The 21,158-nt window shown below is 37.5% G+C and overlaps 5 protein-coding genes across 5 annotated transcripts in view; all 5 read left to right on the forward strand.

Annotated features, from left to right (window-relative positions):
• Window positions 1-21,158, forward strand: part of LOC145503235 (TBC1 domain family member 22B-like) — a 279,621-nt gene that overhangs the window by 233,748 nt on the left and 24,715 nt on the right. The gene's annotated exons all lie outside the window — the stretch shown is intronic.
• On the forward strand, window positions 2,393-3,986 carry LOC145502181 (beta-4C adrenergic receptor-like). The gene has a single exon (XM_081481443.1). It carries the CDS (start codon window positions 2,913-2,915, stop codon window positions 3,984-3,986), a length of 1,074 nt encoding a protein of 357 aa, XP_081337569.1. The 5' UTR covers window positions 2,393-2,912.
• Window positions 8,513-9,427, forward strand: LOC145502182 (adenosine receptor A3-like). The gene has a single exon (XM_081481444.1). The coding sequence runs from the start codon at window positions 8,513-8,515 to the stop codon at window positions 9,425-9,427; it is 915 nt and encodes a 304-aa protein (XP_081337570.1).
• On the forward strand, window positions 13,659-14,869 carry LOC145503170 (beta-4C adrenergic receptor-like). The gene has a single exon (XM_081482633.1). It carries the CDS (start codon window positions 13,659-13,661, stop codon window positions 14,724-14,726), a length of 1,068 nt encoding a protein of 355 aa, XP_081338759.1. The 3' UTR covers window positions 14,727-14,869.
• Window positions 17,360-17,845, forward strand: LOC145502183 (uncharacterized). The gene has a single exon (XM_081481445.1). The coding sequence runs from the start codon at window positions 17,360-17,362 to the stop codon at window positions 17,843-17,845; it is 486 nt and encodes a 161-aa protein (XP_081337571.1).

Raw genomic sequence — 21,158 nt, forward strand, 5'->3', positions numbered from 1 at the left:
TGCTATTTTTTTTTTTTTTTTTTTTTTTTTTTTTTTTTTACCGAAAACAAGGGGGAGGGGTGGAGGGCACTCGGGCTCTTTCCCTAGATCCGCCAGTGTGGGGTACTGTTTACATAGAACTTTACGATTAAGGGCCATTTCATGAACATTCACTAAAACACAAAAGCTGTTTTTTTGTCTTACGCAACTCCAAATCAACTAGAAATACCTAGCTAAGCATTTTCCTATCGATTACGAGTACAACTTCGGCGAAAAGAAGCACTTGAGAAACTTCTTTCAAATATTTTCGGAGCTATATCTTGAGGCATTCTCACTTTGTCGATATAAATACTGCAGCAGAAGATTCAACTTACAAGCTCGCTCAGCTTATTTTTTTTTAGGCGTAAAATAGAATAGAAGCAAGGAATAACTACTACATACATGTCACTTACACGCAATTTTGCGCCCCTGCCTGGTCCTGCCTGGTTTTCTCATGGACACGCTCTTAAGTAATATAATGGCAAGATTACCAAGATTTAATGATTCAAAATTCTTTCTAATATCTTGGCACCACATGTGTCATTGCTTTGGAAACAGGAGAAAATCATGTTGTTTTGATGTATTTTCTTTTCTTTTTTTTTTTTTTTCTTAAAAAAAAAAAAATCTGTGCTACCTTTGAAGTTTTATGTTCATCCGACGAACAAAATTTGTTAATATCCGTTAACATTATATTCAATAATGTTGCTTACATTTGCGCGAAACTGTTGGTCGTTTCTGTTCAGCTTGAAGGAAACTGGTGGTAAAATTTTCTTTTCTTTCAATAAGTTCCAACAGTAGCAATTTTCCTGTCTTTAGTTTAAGAATTAAAGTGTCCGCTAATCCTACTTTGTCGGCGCCAAAACCAACACGCAGTCTTCAAAGAGAACAAGATCAATTTCCGGCTATCTTCAGCGGCTACGCTTGGTCAATAAAAAGCTTTACTGAAAGTAGTCTTTGAGCGTCGGCTGAGTTTTTATGGAATACTAATTACATCGGCAGTTACACGAAATATTATTTCTTTGCCCTCGTCTGCTCTGTCTGCAGTTTTAGTAATTTGCTTCTTTTGGAAAAAACAAAAAAATTGCAAGCTATAGATAAAATGAAAATGGAATCAGCTCAAATAAAATCTAATGAGAGTATCTTCTATACTATGATTTTTCCGTTAAACAGCTGTGAGTGTGTCAATTAGCTAAAGGACGGTTTAAGTAAATATATTTTATATACCTTTTAGTGAAGAAAATAAACACGATTTTAGTTTATTCCATATGTAAAAACTACTCCTCTTTTTATATTTATAATACTGACTAATGTAAACACTGTAAATAGAGAACAATGAAGAAGCTGAGTTGGGTTCCGCTAGCGGCCGCTCTTCAATGTCTAAGGCTATTATTTCGCACTCCGCTAATTGCCACCAAAACTGCCTCAGAATATAACGCTGCTTTCGCGGTCTTTTAAACCTCGGTTAGCCTGGCAATACGGCACGAACCGTTTATAAGGAGAAAAGGAAAGGTCGCCTAGAGGGATGCCTCGGACAAGTAGACAGGGTGCCCAGGGAAGATGCATTACCCTCTCTAGCATGTAAGGGCTCCAATGCCTGGGAGAGAGTGCTCATCTCACAGCTGCTTGACGGATAATAACACTAATTAAAAAATAAGTAAATATGCTGATTATATTTGATTTGAGTTGGTTCCATTTTCATTCTACTTTATCTACAGCTTGTAACTTTTTCAAGAAAAACAACTAATAAAAAAACAACCTACCAATACAGTTTTGACATTGCACTACTGTTAGCTGAGAACTGCAGAAAGAACATACGAGAAAATTTCCGTGTAACTTTTGGCAAAATTAGTGTTCAGTTAAAAGTCACCGGACACTTAAAAAAGTCTCTTCAGTAAAGCTTTAAAACTGCACCTTGAATATGTATAAGCCACTAAATTTCTTTTTGGTTTAATCTTTTGTTTGAATTTTATCACTAGAATCATTCTTTATTTACCAAACGTAGCCACTAAACATGGCTGGAAATTAACCCTGTTTTCTGACCGACTGCGTCCCGGCCTAAACGATACACGCGTATGGAGGACACATTAATTCTAAAACTAACGCCCAAAAAAATAGCTAACGCTAGAACTAAGTTCTGGAAAATAAAAGTTTATAAACAGTTTCTTGCACCTTGTTAGGATGACTCCAACAGATACGACAATCACCTCTCGCGAAAAGAAGCCACATTATTGAACCTAACATATAGTAGTATTAAACAAGTTCTGTGTATCGTAGGAACTGCAAAGGTAACACAGATTTTTAACATTACAAGAAAATGAAACAAAACAAGAAGAATATTTTGTATTTGGAAAGCAGCGACACTTGTGGCGGCGAGATGTCAGACAGAATTTTAAATCACAAAATTTTACATGGTAAACGCATGAATATTTCAGATATTTTATTGCCATTACTTAAACTCTTAGTACAGAAACCGAGGTAGGAAAAATGCTTAACGTGTTAAGAGCAATAAGGGAACGACCAAACATTGCAAATCATCGCTTGCTCAATGCACGTAGCGGTTCAAAATTCTCCAATGTTATATATCTACTGATTACTTTTTATTGAAGATCTTTTTAACAGTGCCTCATAAATTTAGCTTACGTGTACTGAAGATTAAAAATTGCCAAGCACTTAACTATAGTTTGCTAATGAAATGATGCAAATTAGTTCATTAAATTGTAGACAGGTGATTAAAGTAATTTGTTTTCAAACTAAGGGAAATGATACAATCAAAAGCGTGCAATTCCACTTTTATACGAATCTTCAAGGAAACTAGCAAGCAAAGCGCAAAACGCAAGAAAACCATCTCAGCAACGCAAAGTGAAGAAGCCTTGACGAGTCAGGATTGAGCAAAGATGAATAACACTACGAGCAACACTGCTTTCTCTAGTTCTACTTTCTGCCTTTATCTTCGAAATCTCGCAAACATTTCTCCTGATGTACGCGCTGTATTCATCGCCAGAATGGTCGCCAACGCTCTCACCTGTCCTTTCATAATTTTGCTCAACATCCTGGTGATAGTTGCAGTGAAAACCAACCCACAGCTTCGCACCAAATCTAACATAGCACTCGCCTGCTTATCAACAACTGACCTCGGAGTTGGACTAGTTCTTCAACCGTTGTCTATTGCAAACGAATTAAGTTTACTTCTCAGAGGTGACATTATGTTTTGTACCATAAACGGGTTATCAAACAGCGTCACATTAATATGTTTACGGGCTTCATTTAACCACTTAATTTTGATGAGCGCCGAGCGTTATGTTGCGATAAAACACCCCTTCACGCACGAGACCCAGGTCACTGAAGTTCGCATCATCATGGCGTCTGCTCTGGCGTGGGCTGCAGCCATCATCCTTTTCAGCGCAGACCTTTTGCAAACAACAATTCCAATGGTTTCTGAAACGCTACTAATCATTCTTCACATTTACTTCAATGTCTCTGTATACAAAGAAGTCCGTCGCAACAAAAAACAAATTGTTGCTAACCAAGTTTCTTTAGAAGCCAGGGAAAAGTTACTCAAGAAAAGGAAAGCTTTTTACACGACTGTGATTGTACTTCTTGTTATTTCCCTGTGCTATATTCCTTCACATGTCTCTGCTGTTATTCTGGTCTCTTTCAAGGAAAGAATACCTTCCAATATAAAGGTTACTGCCTCTTATGTTATTACTTTATTGCCAGTTTTGAATTCGTTGTTTAATCCTTTAATTTACGCTGTTAGATTAAGAGATTTTCGCGCAGCCTTGATTCAGTTGTTGTCACGAAAAACTGTTGCAGAAGCTGAGAAACTTGAAAGCAAAATCGTTGGACCAAGGCAGATTGGAGTCAACGGTAATGTTAATGCAGAACAAAGAACTCAGCCGTTCAACGATGAGCACGAGCCGACAAGGCAGGCAGAGCCGCATGGTGGATGTAAAGAAATACCTCTATGATAAAAGCAAAACATTTACGCAAAGTGGATTAGAAAATGCAGACACCCCTTTATTTGTGCAAAACAAACAGCAGCCTGCTATTTCAATGTTTGAAAATTTATTGAACTTTGAAAGTTTTAAATTTGTTGTCCTTCTTTAATTCTGATGAGACGATTTTGTTTTTTCTCAATTTATTACACTACAACAATTACATTTCTCAGTACAAAAGTATAATTATTCCAAAATCGAAACCGGGAAATCCCACACCCGAACGCCATAGGAAAAAGCAGTACAACAAAAGAGAAAAACGAATATTATTCTGTGATCAAGACAAACTTCGTTAGTTGTTTATTTTCTGCGCTAAAGGGCGTAAGTAATGTTCATATTTTTTTCTCAACAGCTGATGTACACAGTCTCACAGCTGGTTAACGGAAAATAACCGGAATAAAAAAGATACGTTCATATTTAGCTTGCAATTATCTTTCCTGAAAAAAGAGGATTACTAACACTATTAAATAAAAACTGCAGAGAGAGCAGATTAGAGTAGTTAAGAAATAATTTCTCGTGTAACTGCCGATGTAAATAGTATTTCGTCAAAACTCACCGGACACTCAGAAAATCTTTTCAGCAAAGCTTTTCAAATTGCAACTTGAATATTTATTTACCATTAACTTTTCGTTCCGTGGAACCTCTTGTTTGAATCTTATTATCTGAACCATCCTTTAGCTAATTGACACAATCTCACCGCTGTTTAACGGAAACAACCGAAATAAAAAAAAAAATCTCGTATTTTATTTGAGCTGATTCCATTTTCATGTTATCTTCAGCTTGCAATTTTTTTTTTCCTAAAAAAGCAAATTGCTAAAACTGCAGACAGAGCAGACGAGGGCTAAGAAATAATACTTCGTGTAACTGCCGATGTAATTAGTATTCCGCAAAAATTCAATCGGCACTCAAAAAGCATTTTCAGTAAAGCTTTTTACTGACGAAGCCTAGACGCTAAAGTTGGCTGGAAGTTGATCTCGCTCACTTTGAAGAAAATGGCGGACACTTTAATTTTAAAACTAAAGGCAGAAGGAACCAAGTACTGGAGAAGAACATTTTTCAACCAGTTTCGTGCAAGCTGTCTGGATGGCAGCAACAGAAACGGCAATCATTTCTTACCAACGTAAGCAACATGATCAGTGAACATAGCATTAAATTTAAACACGGTGTTTTTATGTCTGATGGATTCAAACCTTCAAAGGTAACACAGTTTGTTAAATACTACAAAATGAAAGAATGTATGATTGTTTCCTATTAGAAAACAATGACACTTGTGATGGGTAGATGTCACACAGAAATTTAAATCACAAAATTTTGGTAAATGCACCGAATGCACGCTTTTCGCATTTTTTTTCTTTTCTATTCAAACAGCAACAACAAAACAAAAACCGTACTACTCGATTTCTGATGCCAAATTTAGTAATTGTTGCAACCGATCTGTTGGAGTTTATAGGGAAAGTCTACCTCGTTGTCATAGACTATTACTCCAGGTGATTTGAAATTAGCGAAGTTGGCACTGAAACATCCAGAGTTGTTATTCACGCACTCAAGGAACTCTATGCCATCCACGGAATTCCAGACCTGATAATATATGATAATTGGCCCCACGTAAAGTGCAGATTCCTCTCACGAGTTTGCAACCAAATAAACTCATGGGGCGTCGCCCGCGAACACAACTGCCTTCCCACCCAAACAATTTGTGCCCTAATAACATAGAGAACAAAATTACTGAATGCTGGTTGGTCAATGAAGAGGGTAGATCGAGCAATAGGCAAGGTTACCGTTGTGTGCTTAGTTTAGTTACCTAGACTATAAATGCAAGCGAAGCTGGAGGTGACCGTGCAGATTTCTCTGCTCTTCTCATTTACATGCCAACTAGTTAGCATAAAAACAGCTTGATTTACACAACAAAAGCATGGAGGTTTTTCCCAAAACAAGGTCACCTGCAGCTTCGCACTCATTCAAAGGCCAGGTCACTGAGCAGACAACTGTAAAATGGTCTATTTAGCAAATTGATGTCAATTTTCCATGTGTCTGTCCTGTTATTGATAATGAACTTCGTCATAACATTGTCAAAGTAGCTGTGGATTTGCTGTACATGGAGTGTGATTTGATTTATTATGGGAGCCTGCAGTCCTTATGGTTGTAGTTGGCCGCCATGTTTTCTGTTAGTGAGAGATTTAGTGATTAAAGCCTAACAGGCACATGACGTCTTTTATCCACAACAATTTAATGACCAAATTTCTTACCAACAGAATTCAATGTAACTCGCACGCTATCTCCTGATATCGCTTAGGCAGTAAAATTCTCTCAACTTTTGTTAAACTCGATCAGTGAATCCATTTCTTTGTTGCTGGAAGATAAGGGAAAAGCAAGCTAAAAAGCAGTTAAGGACACCATCACTCACTCGAAGCGTTTTTGGAATAATCGTATCTATGACAAAATTCACGATCGTGATTGGTTCCCCACACGCCTATCAGTCACGTAATCGGCGCGCGATTACCTGGGTGTCTAATTACAGGTTTCCAATTTGAACTTTACGTAATTAGACACCTTTAATTAAATACCCACGTGATTCGCACGTCAATTACGCGCGCGCTTTAACTGCTTTCTTCCCACTGTTTCCTACAGTTTTCAAAACTTTTGAAAAGCTTTAGAGACGTTTTCGCTCAAAACAAGTTCTCTAAAAACACATTTAATTTCCAAATTTTGTTATAGATACGATTAATTAGTAATTGGACCCCGTTTCGGGCAATTCAGGGAGTAATCGTCCTCGTAATTTCAAATCGACTTTGCGCTTCGCGCTCGTCCGATTTTGAAATTACTCGCGCGATTACTCCCTGAATTGTACTCCACTCGGTCCAATTACTATTACTTAACAGTTTGTCTCGTGCAGAGTACCGCAATTTTAATCCAGCGTTTATTAAATAACCAAGCAACCAAGAAAATACGGCGGTTTTAGTGATAGCGGAGAATTGGTGAACATTGCGAGTAATTGTCAGCAGCGAAATGACCCTTTTTTGAAAACAAACATTCTGATAGCTGAGAAATGGGAAAAGATTTTATCTGATAACAATTTGAATAATGGTATTCAATGCCGGTTTCCTTAACTATTGGGTCTAGCAGAACACAAGAAGTTATTATATGCATAAGTCAAGAGGTAAAAATCATTCATCTCACTATAGTTTCCCGAGTACATTTTGTTTGGTTAAAAAAGTGTTGATGCAAGTATCAAGTTTCATTTCCTCTACTGGCAGGTGCGATACTGCTGTTAAAAAAGGATTATAGCTTGTGTACCGGTTTCATCATGATAAAAGTAGACCAAGCTGATAGGTGAAATTAGATCTGAATTTCCATCTAATTAACAAAATAAATACCACTGAAGCACTCAGGGAAAGTATTTCAAGAAATTAAGTGAAAACTACCATTTTCTCCTTTCAAATTCCGAACTTCTGAAAACAAAGATTAGCTTTTGATCTTTACCGGAAGCTAATATCATCTAATTTGACTGAAAATTTTGCATGAAAATAGAAACGTAACATCAAAGCCTAAACCTCGTTGGCATAACAGCAGACTATCGTTTAGAGCATTCTAAATTAAAAGAACGAACTTGGTCTGAATAAATCATGCACAGTAGTTAGAGCATTCAGATTCAAGATTTCTTAATGATACAGGAGGTCATTGCTGAAGAACCGGTAGAATTCAACCATGGGAACAACCTTAGTTTACGCTTGACATTTTGGAATATTTTAAAGGTAACTTGCACAAATGCATTCGCTCAAGCCAAATGTCTTTCATGCGCAACTCACTTGTTATGATCTGCGTAGCCAGTATAGCTAAAGCTATAATATCGGTCACTTGATTACTGACAAATACAATGTCTTGGCCTTGCTTGAGATTTAACATTGTTTTCCCGTTGCCAAATTCAACTCTGAATAAGCGATAAATAGAAACGTTTCAATGATTTGATATTTCGTACTGATCGATGCACGCCAACTTTATCAACCACCACCTGCCAGTCATCGCACAAAACAACTTATTAAGGTTTAGGCATATAAATATAAGAGTAGTAATTAATCGTTTCAGAAAGCCTTAAGAAAAACAGAACAGAACTATCAGGCTTTCTGCAGTTTACTTTTGATTCTTATCATTATGAAAAGCGTCTGACTAACTCGATGAAACAATAGATCGACGGTGGGAACATCTGCTCAAGGTTAAAAAATCGTTAATTCTGGCCAAAGCTACCTAGGAGCAACACTTTTAAGGATGGAAATGGTGAAGTTAATAGGAGCTGGAAAACTTTTGCTGCAGCTTATTATATTTTCTTTTCTTTCAGCGAAAAACAAAACCATCTAAAACGGTATCACGAGACTTATACGACTGAGCAATAGCAAAGAGGCAAAGGAATCTCGAGTGGCAAAGTTACATTTGGACAGAGGATTCTCACAACACTTTTGTTAAACCAGCAAGAAAACAGTATAACAATCGTTGTCAAGGACAAAATGTTGAACTTAACTGAAATTATTAACCAAACTACAATTGGAGAGTTTTATTGCTTGACGACTCTTACCGAATCAAAGCCAAAGATCATTTTTTCAGCAATTAATATTCTTCTTTCCATCGTCGCGTTTCTGGGAAATGTTCTGATCATCGCTGTCATTCCAAAAGTTTCATCTCTTCATCCGCCATCAAAACTGTTGTTAGGCTGCCTTGCGATCACCGATCTCTGTGTGGGTCTGGTTGTACAGCCTCTTTACGTTAACGTTTTATTGTCCGCTGAGCATTCCAAACATTGTTATTATTCTTTATTCCTTTCCAATACGACAAGTCCTTTTTTCTGTGGAGTATCCTTGATGACTCTAACTGCAATAAGTGTTGACAGACTTCTCGCCCTGAAGTTGGGGATTCGGTACAGACAGGTGGTTTCTTTGAGGAGAGTATGCGTCCTTACGGTTATAATTTGGCTTTCAAACACTGCGAAGGCCGTCATAGTTCTTTACATCCCTCTTTATGGCTCTGGCATCTTTGCTATAGAGGTAATCCTGTGTATAATAGCGTCAAGCAGCTGTTACATGAAAATCTACCGAATACTTCGCCATCAACAAGCTCAAGTACAACAGCATGTTCATCAAGGACAACAGAACGGAGGAGAAACTCCACTGAACATTGCGCGATACAGAAAGACAGTGTCCAGTGCATGGTGGGTGCAAATAACATTACTGGCTTGTTATCTTCCATTTCTTGTAGTGATGGCCATATTAGTCATTTATAAACCCCTAGTTTTAGCACTGCATGCCCCAATAATTCTTCTTTTACTTAACTCCACTCTGAATCCATTCCTGTACTGTTGGAAGATGAAAGAAGTGAAACAAGCAGTGATTAACACGATCAGGCAGTTGAATTGTTTCTTCTGTTAACTCTTTCATGGACGCGAAGCCCTAGCTCTTCTTGGCATCAACTCAATTAACATCCGTAAAAATAAAAACAAAGCATGTAGCTCTCCTCTTAAGAGTGTGTCTATGAGAAAACCAGGCAGCAGTTGATACAGCTCAAATCACTGATTTCGCTCAAACTTGGCACACTCAGATGTTGGGTTTGGTAAGTTAGTGATTGTGGCAAAAAAAAGGTCAAAATATCTTATTTCGTTCAAGTTAGAGGGATCCCCTGCAAAAATGGCCAATTAACACTAATTTATGTATATTTGATTAGCCACCTTTGGTTTAGTATTTCTACAACTAGAAAAGCCATGTAAAAATGAAATTCACTGGATCACGTTTTGCAACTATCAGTCTAAAAGCACAGATATTTATTTGAACTAGGCAATTTGATTTCTCTCGGTGGCCTCATCCTAAGTAAGGTGCATACTTCGTAGTGTTGTGAATAGCCTTTAATTAATGGCAAATATCTGCAATGAGAAAAACCAAATACACATTATTGTTACATGGATAGAGAGGGTTGCTTGCCCTCCCGGCTTTTCTTCCTTCTGCGATTTTGTTTTTTGTTTTTACTAAAAATAAAAGAGGGCCCCTGATCCCCGGGACCGTCACCTAGATCCGCCACTGTGGGGTACTGTTTACGTAGAGCTTTAAGATTTATGGCCGTTTCATGAACATTCACTAAAGCACAAAAGCAGTTTTTCTGTCTTAACCTAACTCGAAATCAACAAGAAATACCTAGCTAAGCATTTTCCTATCGATTACGAATAAAAATTTGGCGAGAAGAAACTCTTGAGACACTTCTGTCAATTTTCGCAGCTATATCTTGAGGCATTCTCACTTTTTCGATATAAATACTGCAGCAGAAGATTTAACTCAAAAGCTCCCTTAATTTACGTTTTCAGTTGTAAAATAGAATGGAAGCAAGTAATTTCTACTGCATACATGTCAATTACACGCAATTTTGCGCCCCTGCCTGGTTCCGCCCGGTTTTTTCGTGAACACGCTCTTAAGTAATATAATGGCAATGAAATGTCTAATATATTCATGTTTTTACCAAGATTTAATGATTCAAAGTTCTTTCTAATTACATCTTGGCATCACAAGTACGCGTCATTGTTTTGCAAACAGGAAATAATCGTGTTGTTTTGTTGCAATTTGTTTTTTAAAAAAATCTGTGTTACCTTTGAAGTTTTACGTTCATCCGACGAACAAAACTTGCTTAATATTATATTCAATAATGTTGCTTACTTTTGCGCGAAACGTTGGTCGTTTCTGTTCAAGGCGTCCTAACAGCTTGAAAGAAACTGGTGGTAAAATTTTCTTTGCTTTTAATAAGTTCTAACAGTAGCAATTTTCCTGTCTTTAGTTTAAGACATGCATCATTGGTTTACCGTGTACTTCTTTGATATTGGACATCCATGTTATGACCAATTGACACCTTTCAAAACAAGGTATCCTCTGACCAATATCGCGTAACCATATCGCGGGCTCAAATTTACAGTTCATCGAGGTCAAGTGTTTTTTTTTAAGTTGACTGCTGACCAAGTGCTGGTTTTCGATTGGATCCCGGGCTCATGTCAGGTTGACTTGTTGAAAACAAGGCAGGATTGTTCGAAAGGCGGTGAACGCTAACCCAGGATTGAAAGTTAACCGAATGATAATTTTTTTCTTCTATACAAATGTTTTTTGCTGCTTTGTTTTGTGTATATGGTGATTATTAAAACTCAACAACATATAGAAAACCTCACCGCGAAGTTACAAAACTCCAATCAAAAATCTTTTTTTTTTTTCCTGGGTTGGCTTAATTGGGCTCTGAACAACCCGGCCCAGGAGCTACGCATTTAGGCTGGCCTAAATCTATATATTAGAGTAGGTTCAGACAACAATGTAGCACAATTTTGAAAAAGAAAGTTCTAGGAAACAAAAGGAAAAAATAGCCTCTTATTATTTAAGGCTTTACATAGTAATTTCAGGTCACTTTTCAACCTGATAATTTTCTTTCTTTTCTTTTTTTTCTGCGTGAATTTCAAAAATTTCATTTTTCTGCAGAAAGGTAAATATTTCAAAATCCAGAAGGCAAGAAATTCTAATAATCGGCAAGAGAAAAAGGCGTGCGAATAAAAGAAAAAAAAAACTACAAATAACTATAATTATAAAATTATACAACGATCCTGGAAAACTTTGTTATTTGTCCTGCTGTTATCTTGTTGTAGGAACAGCGTTACATTGGTGCAGTTACATTTAGTTACTTGTTTAGTTTTATTCATTTTATATTATGAGTTTTATGAGACGAGTAGTTTTTCCTCTTAACCCTGGGAGAAAGCTCTCTGCTTGCAGCTGTTTGACGGAAAATAACAGGATTTAAAAATTCCGCTAATTATATTTGATTTTAGTTTATTCCATATGTAAAAACTACTCCTGTTTTTATATTTATAATACTGACTAATGTAAACACTGTAAATAGAGATCAATAAAGAAGCTGAGGTGGGTTCCGCTAGCGGTCGCTCTTCAATGTCTAAGGCTATTATTTTGCACTCCACTAATTGCCACCATAGGCAGCATTAAATACCGCCTTGGAATATACAGCCACTTTCGTGGTCTTCACACCTCGGTTAGCCGGGTAATCCGGCACGAACCGTTTATAAGGAAAAAAGGAAAGGTCGCCTGGAAAGGTGCCTCGGGCTAGTAGACAGGGTGCCCAGGGAAGATGGATTACCCTGTCTAGCAAGTTGACGGTCCAATGCCTGGGAAAGAGTGCTCATTTCACAGCTGTTTGACGGATTATAGCACGAATTAAAAAGATAGGTAAATATGCTAATTATATTTGATTTGAGTTGATTCCATTTTCATCCTATTTTATCTAGAGCTTGCATCTTTTGCAAGGAAAAAAACTAAATAGAAGACAACCTACCAATACAGTTTTAACATTGCACTACTGTTAACTCAAAACTGCAGAGAGAACAGACGGGGAACTTCCATGTAACTACTTGCAAAATTAGTCACAAAACACACAAAAAGTCTCTTCAGTAATAAAACTTCAACTTGAATATGTATATGTCATTAAATTTTCTTTGGGTTTAAACTATTGTTTGAATTTTATCATCACTGGAATCATTTTTTGTTGACCAAACGTAGCCACTAAAAAGGCTGGAAATGGACTCTGTTTTCTGACTGACTGCGTCTCGGCGGCCTAAGCCATTCACGCAAAAATATAGAGGGTACATCAATTCTGAAACTAACGGCAAAAAATAGCTTACGCTAGAACTAAGTTCTAGAAAATAAAATTTACAACCAATTCATTGCAAGCTGTTAAGATGACTCCAACAGAAACAACAATCATCTCTCGCGAAAATAAGCAACATTACTGAACACATACAGTAGTTAAACAAGTTCTGTATATCGGATGAACGCAAAGGCGAAACAGATTTTTATCATTACAAGAAAATGCAAGAAAACAACAAGAATATTTCCTATTTGGAAAACAAAGACACTTGTGGCGGCGAGATGTCAGACAGAATTTTAATCACAAAATCTTGCATGGTAAACGCAAGAATATTTCAGATATTTTATTGCCATTACTTAAACTCTTAACACAACTCTTAAGTCGTGTAACTGTATTTGTTAGTAATGTAAGTCGTTTAGTTATTGTAATTTAAATAGTGTAGATAATTAGAGCAATATAATGTAAATAGAGTTAGTATTGTAAGTAAGCATTGGTCTCCCTTGTGTTATTGCAAATAAATTAAAATATAAAAAAATAAAAAAATAAACTCTTAACACAGAAACTGAGGTAGGAAAAATGCTTAACGTGTTAAGAACAACAAAAGTACGACCAAATATTGCAAATTACCGCTTCCTCGACTCAATGCACTTAGCGGTTCAAAATTCTCCAATGTTATATATCAACTGAATACTTTCTATCAAAAATCTCTTTTTCCCAGTGCATCATATATTTTGCTTACGTGTACTGACGATTAAAAATTGGCCAACTATAGTTTGCTAATGAAATGATGCAAATTAGTTTATTAAAATGTGAACAGGTGATTAAAGTATTATTATTATTTTTTTAACTAAGCGAAATGATACAATCAAAAGCAATTCCACTTTTACACGAATCATCAAGGAAACTAGCAAGCAAAGTGCAAAACGCAAGAAACCCATCTCAACAACGCAAAGTGAAAAAGCGTTGACCAGTCAGGATCGAGCAGTGATGAATCACACTACCATCAACACTACTTTCTCAAGTTCTACTTTTTGCCTTCACCTTCCAAATCTCGCAAACATTTCTCCTGATGTACGCGCTGTGTTCATCGTCAGAATGGTCGTGAACGCTGTCACTTGTCCTTTCATAATTTTGCTCAACATCCTGGTGATAGTTGCAGTGAAAACCAAACCACAGCTTCGCACCAAATCTAACATAGCACTCGCCTGCTTATCCACAACTGACCTTACAGTAGGACTGGTTCTTCAACCTCTATCTATCGCAAACGAAAGTTTACTTCTCAGAGGTGACATCATGTTTTGTACTGTAAACGAGCTATCAAACTGCGTCACATTAATATGTTTACGCGCTTCATTTAACCACTTAATTTTGATGAGCGCCGAGCGTTATGTTGCGATAAAACACCCCTTCACACACGAGACCCAGGTCACTGAAGTTCGCATCATCATGGCGTCTGCTCTGGCGTGGGCGGCAGCCATCATCCTTATCAGCGCAGACGTTTCGCACAGAGCAATTCTGATAGTTTCTGGGACGCTTCTTATCATTGTCCCCATTTATTTCAATGTCTCTGTATACAAAGAAGTCCGTCGCAATAGAAATCAAATTGCTGCTAACCAAGTTTCTTTAGAAGCTAGGGAGAAGTTACTCAAGAAAAAGAAAGCTTTTTACACGACTCTTATTGTACTGCTTGTTATTTCCCTGTGTTATATTCCATCAAATATCGCTGCTTTTATTCTGATCTCTTTCAGTGAAAGAATCCCTTCCAATATAAAGGTTATTGCGTTTTATGTTATTACTTTATTGCCAATACTGAATTCGTTGTTTAATCCGTTGATTTACGCTGTTAGATTAAGAAACTTTCGCGTAGCCGTGATTCAGTTGTTGTCACGAAAAACTATTGCAAAAGCTGAGGAGCTTAAAAGCAAAATCGGACCAAGACAGATTGAAGTGAACGGTAATGTTATTGCAGGACAAAGAACTCAGCCACTGATCGATGAACACGAGCCGACAAGGCAGACAGGGCCGCATGGTGGATGTGAAGAAACACCTCTATGATGAAAACAGAACATTTACGAAAAAATGGATTAGACCATGCAGACACCCATATATATGTGAAAAATAAATGAAACTTGCTTTCCTAATGTTTGAAAATTTATTGAACTTTGAATGTTTTAAATTTGTTGTCCTTGTTTAGTTCTGACGAGGTTTGTTTTTTTGTTTTTTTTTGTTTTTTTCATTTAGTTCATTTCTACGGGGTAGACAGAAAAATAGAAAAATATTATACTAAAGCAAGCTAAAAGAAGAACTAAATAGCCAGATATCCCACTTTAGAAGGATGTGAATAGTGTCAGTTTAATCCCATAATTTACTCTTCCTCTATCGTGGACAACACGATTATCATTTTACTGAATGAAAAGTAATTATTTCAAAATCAAACGCACGTGAATTTATCATCACGGAGCAACATGGGAGAAGGCGTGAATCTATTCTTTACATCCAAAAAAATTAAATAAGAATATTTTCAAAAATAATTTTGTAATTTTACCCCGATTTCTCAAACTGCAGGATTTTGTTGGAAAGTTCAGAATTTCTCCTTTTTTGTTTTCTTTTTCTCTATTTATTACACCACAACAATTACATTTCTCAGTACAAAGGTATGATTATTTCAAAATCGAAATAGGAAAATCCCATATACTCGAACGGCATAGGGAAAAGAAGTAAAAAAAAAAAAAAAAAACCCAAATATTATGCAGTGATCACGACAAACTTCGTTAGCTCTTTATTTTCTGCGCTAAAGGGTGTAAGAAATGTATATATTTTTTTTCTCAACAGCTGATGTACACAGTCTCACAACTGGTTAACGTTAACGGCAAATAGCCAGAATAAAGAAAGATACGCACATATTTAGTTTATAGCTTGCAATTTTCTTTGCTAAAAAAAGCAAATTACTAACACTATTAAATAAAAACTACAGAAAGAGTAGACTAGAGTTAACAAATAATATATCGTGTAACTGCTGATGTAAATAGCATTCTGTCAAAACTCACCGGACACTCAGAAAGTCTTTTCAGTAAAGCTTTTCAAATTGCAACTTGAATATTTATTTATCATTAACTTTTCGTTCCGTGGAACCTCTTGTTTGAACCTTATGACCTGAATCATCCTTGAGCTAATTGACACAATCAGCTGTTTAACGGAAACAACCGAAATAAAAAAGATAATCTCGTTATATTTTATTTGAGCTGATTCCATTTTCGTGTTATATGAAGCTTGCAATTTTTTTTCAAAAGAAGCAAATTACTAAAACTGCGCTCCAGACAGAGCTAGACGAGGGCTCAGAAATAATATTTCGTGTAACTGCCGTTGTAATTAGTATTCCGTAAAAACTCAGTCGGCACTCAAAAAGTATTTTCATTAAAGCTTTTTACCGACGAAGCGTAGCCGCTAAAGTTGGCTGGAAGTTGATCTCGTTCACTTTGAAGAAACTGGCGGACGCTTTGAGTCTAAAACTAAAGGCAGAAGAAACAAAGTCCTGGAAGAGGAAATTTTTCAACCAGTTTGTTGCAAGCCGTCTGGATTGCTGCAACAGAAACGGGAATCATCTCTCGCCAACGAAAGCAACATGAATCAGTGAACATAGCATTAAACAAGGTTTTCTTTTTTCAGTTATATCGGATGGACCCAAAACTTCACGGTAACACGGATTTTTAAATGCAACAAAATAAAAGAAAGCATCATTGTTTCCTGTTTGGAAAACAACGACACCTGTGGTGGGTAGATGTCACACAGAAATTCAAATCACTGAATTTTGGTAAATGCACCGAATGCACGCTTTTCCGATTGTTTTATTCAGACAACAAAAAAACCGCACCGCTTGATCTATGATGTCAAATTTAGCAATTATGTGAAGTTGTATTAGAATCCGTTGCAAACTCATAAAAAAAGTGGGACTCCTAACTTGCCAATTTTTACAAAGAAATTTATGCCAGGGGGGAAAACGCGCTTGCACCCTGGAATAGATTTGTTTGTAAATCAACCAACGCCTGAACCCCTTATGTCAGCCCCCTTTCCATCCGGTCCATGGGAAAGGACTGCAACCGATCTGTTGAGGTTGAAAGGGAAAGACTACCTCGTTGTATTAGACTATTACTCCAGGTGGTTTGAAATAAAGGAACTTCGCAATGAGACATTCAGAGTTGTCATTCAAGCACTCAAGGAACTTTTTGCCATCCACGGAATTCCAGACCTGATAATATCTGACAATTAGCTCCAATAAAATGAAGTGCATATTCCTTTTGCGAATTTGCAACCAAATAAACTAATGGGGCGTCGTCTGCGAACACAACTTCCTACCCACCTAAACAATTTGTACCCTAATAACATAGAGGGCAAAATTACTGAATGCTGATTGGTCAGTGAAGAGGGTATTTTTTTCTTAATTTTGCTTGTGAAGAGGGCAAAATTATTCGCTCACGATTGGCCCTCAGGTTGCCTAGCAACTGCTTATGCTATCGACAAGTTGTTGCTAAAACATTTTCTGTAACAATGACGTCTCGTTTCGAGATAGTTGACGAGGAATATCTCGAAGAATGAAAACACGAAGAAAAGTACGGAGTACTGGAAGAACGTTTTCAAAAAGTGGGCAAATGAAAGAAACTTCCAAGCAAAATTATGATAGCACGAGAGCAATGTCCTCGACCAAGCACTGTCGCAGTTTTATGCCGAGTTACGACAAAAAAAATAACCGGAATGACTACGAGCCCGACTGCCTGAAAGTAATGCAAGCATCACTTGAGGGACATCTAAAATCAAAAGCCTATTCAAAGTCCATCAGCCGAGATAGGGAGTTTCTTAACTCCAGAGAAGTCCTGGAAGGGAAGGCCAGGAGACTGCGAGAACAAGGCAAAGGAAAGCGACCAAACCGATCCAGAAGTTTGACAAAAGAAGAGGAAGAAGTCCTCTGGCAGAACCGCAAGCTTGAAGGAGGAACTCCACGAGCTTTACTTAACACCAAGTGGTGGCTGCCCACTTATCAGCACTTTGGCCTACGAGGGCGACAAGAACACCACCAAATGAAAGTTGAAGATTTCACTTTACAACGCGACGACGAAGGAAACGAATTTCTAACTTTTGCCGAAGGCCCAACTAAGACGAGACAGTGTAAATCAGACTAGTCACCCCAAAATGTTTGCCACAGAGAATGAGGAAAGGTGCCCCGTCATGTTGTTCAAACGATGTCTGGAGAAGCGACCAAGCGAAATGAGGAAAATCGGTCCGTTTTAGCTTGTCATGGACAAACCAGTTTCAAGCGTTTGGTACAAGAAAAGCCTAATGGAAAAGAACGCCATAAACACAATTATGAAAAATATGAAAGAGGTCGAGAACTCACCGCTGATATTTCAAAGGATCTGTGTCCCGAGAAGAATTGAGCCCACCTGTGGGTAATTTCGAAGAAATTGAATTAGACGCGACGATTACCGCTGAAAAAAACGAAGGCTTTAACATTGAAGCGAAGATTTAAAAAATACGCTTAATAAGATGGGATACTGACCAATGTTAAGATATACAGTAAAAAATAAATAAATAACTGCGTATAAATACAAAAATATCTGTCATCTCTTCATATCTACCAAATGTCGAAGAAACCATGAGAAGCCATTACAAGGCCGCAAATTACAAAAAATGTCAAAAATACAGATGATGTATCACAAATTCTTAACACTATAAAACAAGAAAACGCCAACCGCCCGTACAGTAGACTGTTCACAGCCCTTTATTTTCTCGTATTTTCATTCGATCGTTGAACGCGTGCGCGGATAGAATCGTGAGAGAACTGGACGCTAGCGCAAAAACGGGGCGTTGAAAAATGGAGAGACTGTCAACAGTCTACCTGTGCAGTTGCAGAGGTTGTAGAATCAGAAACCCAAGAACAACAGAACGACCAGCTTCAAGTAGAGGCCTCTTTGGCAAGTTAACATGGCGAATATCTCGAAAATGAAGCGATAAAAATTCGTTGCTGCAGAAAACGATCACGAATTGCGAGGAAACGCACATTTGATGATGACTTGGTGCACCCTTATTAGGCCTAATTTAAACAGAATTGTTGTTCCAGCTTCAAGTTTGTAGAGTCGTATAAAAGAAAACTTGAAAAGAAACTAAATGACATAAATAGCGTCAAAAATTGACCAAACAGAACAAAGTCGACAACAAATCCAAACGATCTCTAATTTCCCTTGTTTAACATTGTTTAAGCAGTCATTGATTTTGCTTTTCGCGATTTTAAACAGTTCTTTAAGCGGTGAGATAAATTTTCGGCTGTGAATTACACTGACTACACTGTCAGGCAGTGATTTCAATCTATAAAACGAAGATCTGAGTAAAAAAGTCGAAGATTTGCAAAAGAAACGCGACGAAAACGAAGTCTCGAGTGCACCCATAGAGAGAGGCTCAGAATTTGACCAACCATATAGTGCATGAAAATTCTGTGGTGAAGAAGCTGAAAGGTTCTGGCATCCAGGAGTGTGAAATAAAAAATACCACAGGCCACGTATCTGCCAACGGGCTTGACGGTTACGACTCAGGAGGCGAACGAGAGCAGCTGATCATTTCACGAGTCATTGACAAAACTGGTCCTATTCCTTCAAGACGGACGGTCACCTTTATCCTGCAAATTCCACTGCATCTTTGTGTGCTCCCAGCCATGTTTACAATTTCAGTCACCGTTGCAGCGTCACCTTAAACATCGCCGGGAATGATGCCGTTCAGACGAGCACAAGTTATATAAGGCGAAGGTACAAGCGTATCTTCGTCCAAGAATCAGATTCTAAGTGATCTTAAAAAGTTTTGAACGCTTTAACTATGTTTGAAAAAGCACTAACGTTATCTTTTTCAAGTTGAAAGTTTGTTAGCAGGCCTGGTTGTCAATTTCCTGGTATCTTCGTGCAAAAATAAAATTTCTGAGTCATCTGAAAACGTTTTGAACGCTTTAATTATGTTTGGAAAAGTACTAACGTTATATATTTTCAAAGTTGAAATATAGCAGGCCTGGTTGTCAATGTCCTGGTATCTTTATGCAAAAATAGAATTTCATTCAGCTCATTAGTGCGTTTGTGGTGATTGATTCTTTGTCAACATTAAATGGCTTCCTATGACAGATTACTCAAGAGCGCATTCAGAAATTCAGTAATTTTTTTTCCGCTATTTCATTAACAAGTAACCGCAATGGGTCCTCGTAAAATTAAGGATTAATATCACATGTGTTTTCAGAAGTTGCTGAAATTGCCCTAGTCGCAGGCAGTTTCAGCAACTTCTGAAAACACAAGTGATATTAATCCTTAATTTTACTAGGCTCCATGCGATTACATATACTAATGTGCAGTCCACAGAACACCGGACAGTGGAAATCAAAGAAAGATCTTATATACTGAGCCAGCAGCTCAGCTTTAGCAACCGGCATCGTTCCCATTCAGCTCATTCGCGCACACGGCTGACTGTAAATCTTCTTATTAAGCCCACTGATGAAAAAAAACCCTTCTGATCAGGTACCAAGAGCTGGCAAGCTTGGTTTTATTAAATCGTTGCTCTAACGTAGCAACTCTAAGTCCATCTTCGTCGAATTCGTCTTCCTCGAAGCCTCCGATATTGTCATCGGAACTCGTCAAAGTCTCGCCTTCGTAAGGAGCTATCTTGCCCATTTCTGTTCCTACATCTTCCTCGATACTCTGTACCGGGTCCAGATCTTCTTTAAAAGTACTTGAGGTAAAGTCTTCGCCGCTTACAGCCATGTTCCTTCGAAGATTCTCCAGGTATTGTATAAATAACTTCCAGAAGCGTACACGAGAATGACGTCACGATCTTTGAGAAGAGCCTTGACTACGCGCTTTGCCGTCAAAACAATTCTAAATAAACACAGTTTCAGGGAAACAGAACAAAAATGGTAGTAAAATCGTTTCGTGTGTACTTTAAGAAATATCTATCTGAGGATAGTCTGTGTACAATTGTCCAAGCATGCCTTTATTACTTCTCGACTCAGCTATTGTTAGCTTAATGTATGGTCTTCCCAGTTTGCAAATTTCTAAGCTATAGCGTATCCAAAATGCAGCTGTTGGATTTAATATGAACATACCCAAGTACTCAGACATAATGCCAGCTCTCTAGGAACTTCACTGCCTACCCATTGCTTATCAAATTAAAAGTAAGATTCTTATGCACACCTTTAAATCAATTTATGGAGTAGCAGATGGCCGATCCAAGAGGTTTTTTTTAAATTAATTCTGTTTGGACCTTACTAGATTAATAAGCTATATAAAATCCTGATAGGAATTAAAGACATTCTGTTCAGCAGCTTCGTCAATGAAACCCTGCTTTCCAACGAAACACCAAGGGTTCTTACACGGTGAGTTTAAATGTGCCACAAATTAAAACGCTTGCTTGACCACGAAAGGGCATTTATGACAACAACAGCAATAATAATAATAATAATAATAA

This window comes from Orbicella franksi, chromosome 11 (assembly GCF_964199315.1).
Source record: "Orbicella franksi chromosome 11, jaOrbFran1.1, whole genome shotgun sequence".
Taxonomy (NCBI): domain Eukaryota; kingdom Metazoa; phylum Cnidaria; class Anthozoa; order Scleractinia; family Merulinidae; genus Orbicella; species Orbicella franksi.

Coding starts and splice junctions, on each gene's coding strand:
- LOC145502181 (XM_081481443.1), top strand. CDS start 2,913: ATGAATAACACTACGAGCAACACTGCTTTCTCTAGTTCTACTTTCTGC.
- LOC145502182 (XM_081481444.1), top strand. CDS start 8,513: ATGTTGAACTTAACTGAAATTATTAACCAAACTACAATTGGAGAGTTT.
- LOC145503170 (XM_081482633.1), top strand. CDS start 13,659: ATGAATCACACTACCATCAACACTACTTTCTCAAGTTCTACTTTTTGC.
- LOC145502183 (XM_081481445.1), top strand. CDS start 17,360: ATGTCCTCGACCAAGCACTGTCGCAGTTTTATGCCGAGTTACGACAAA.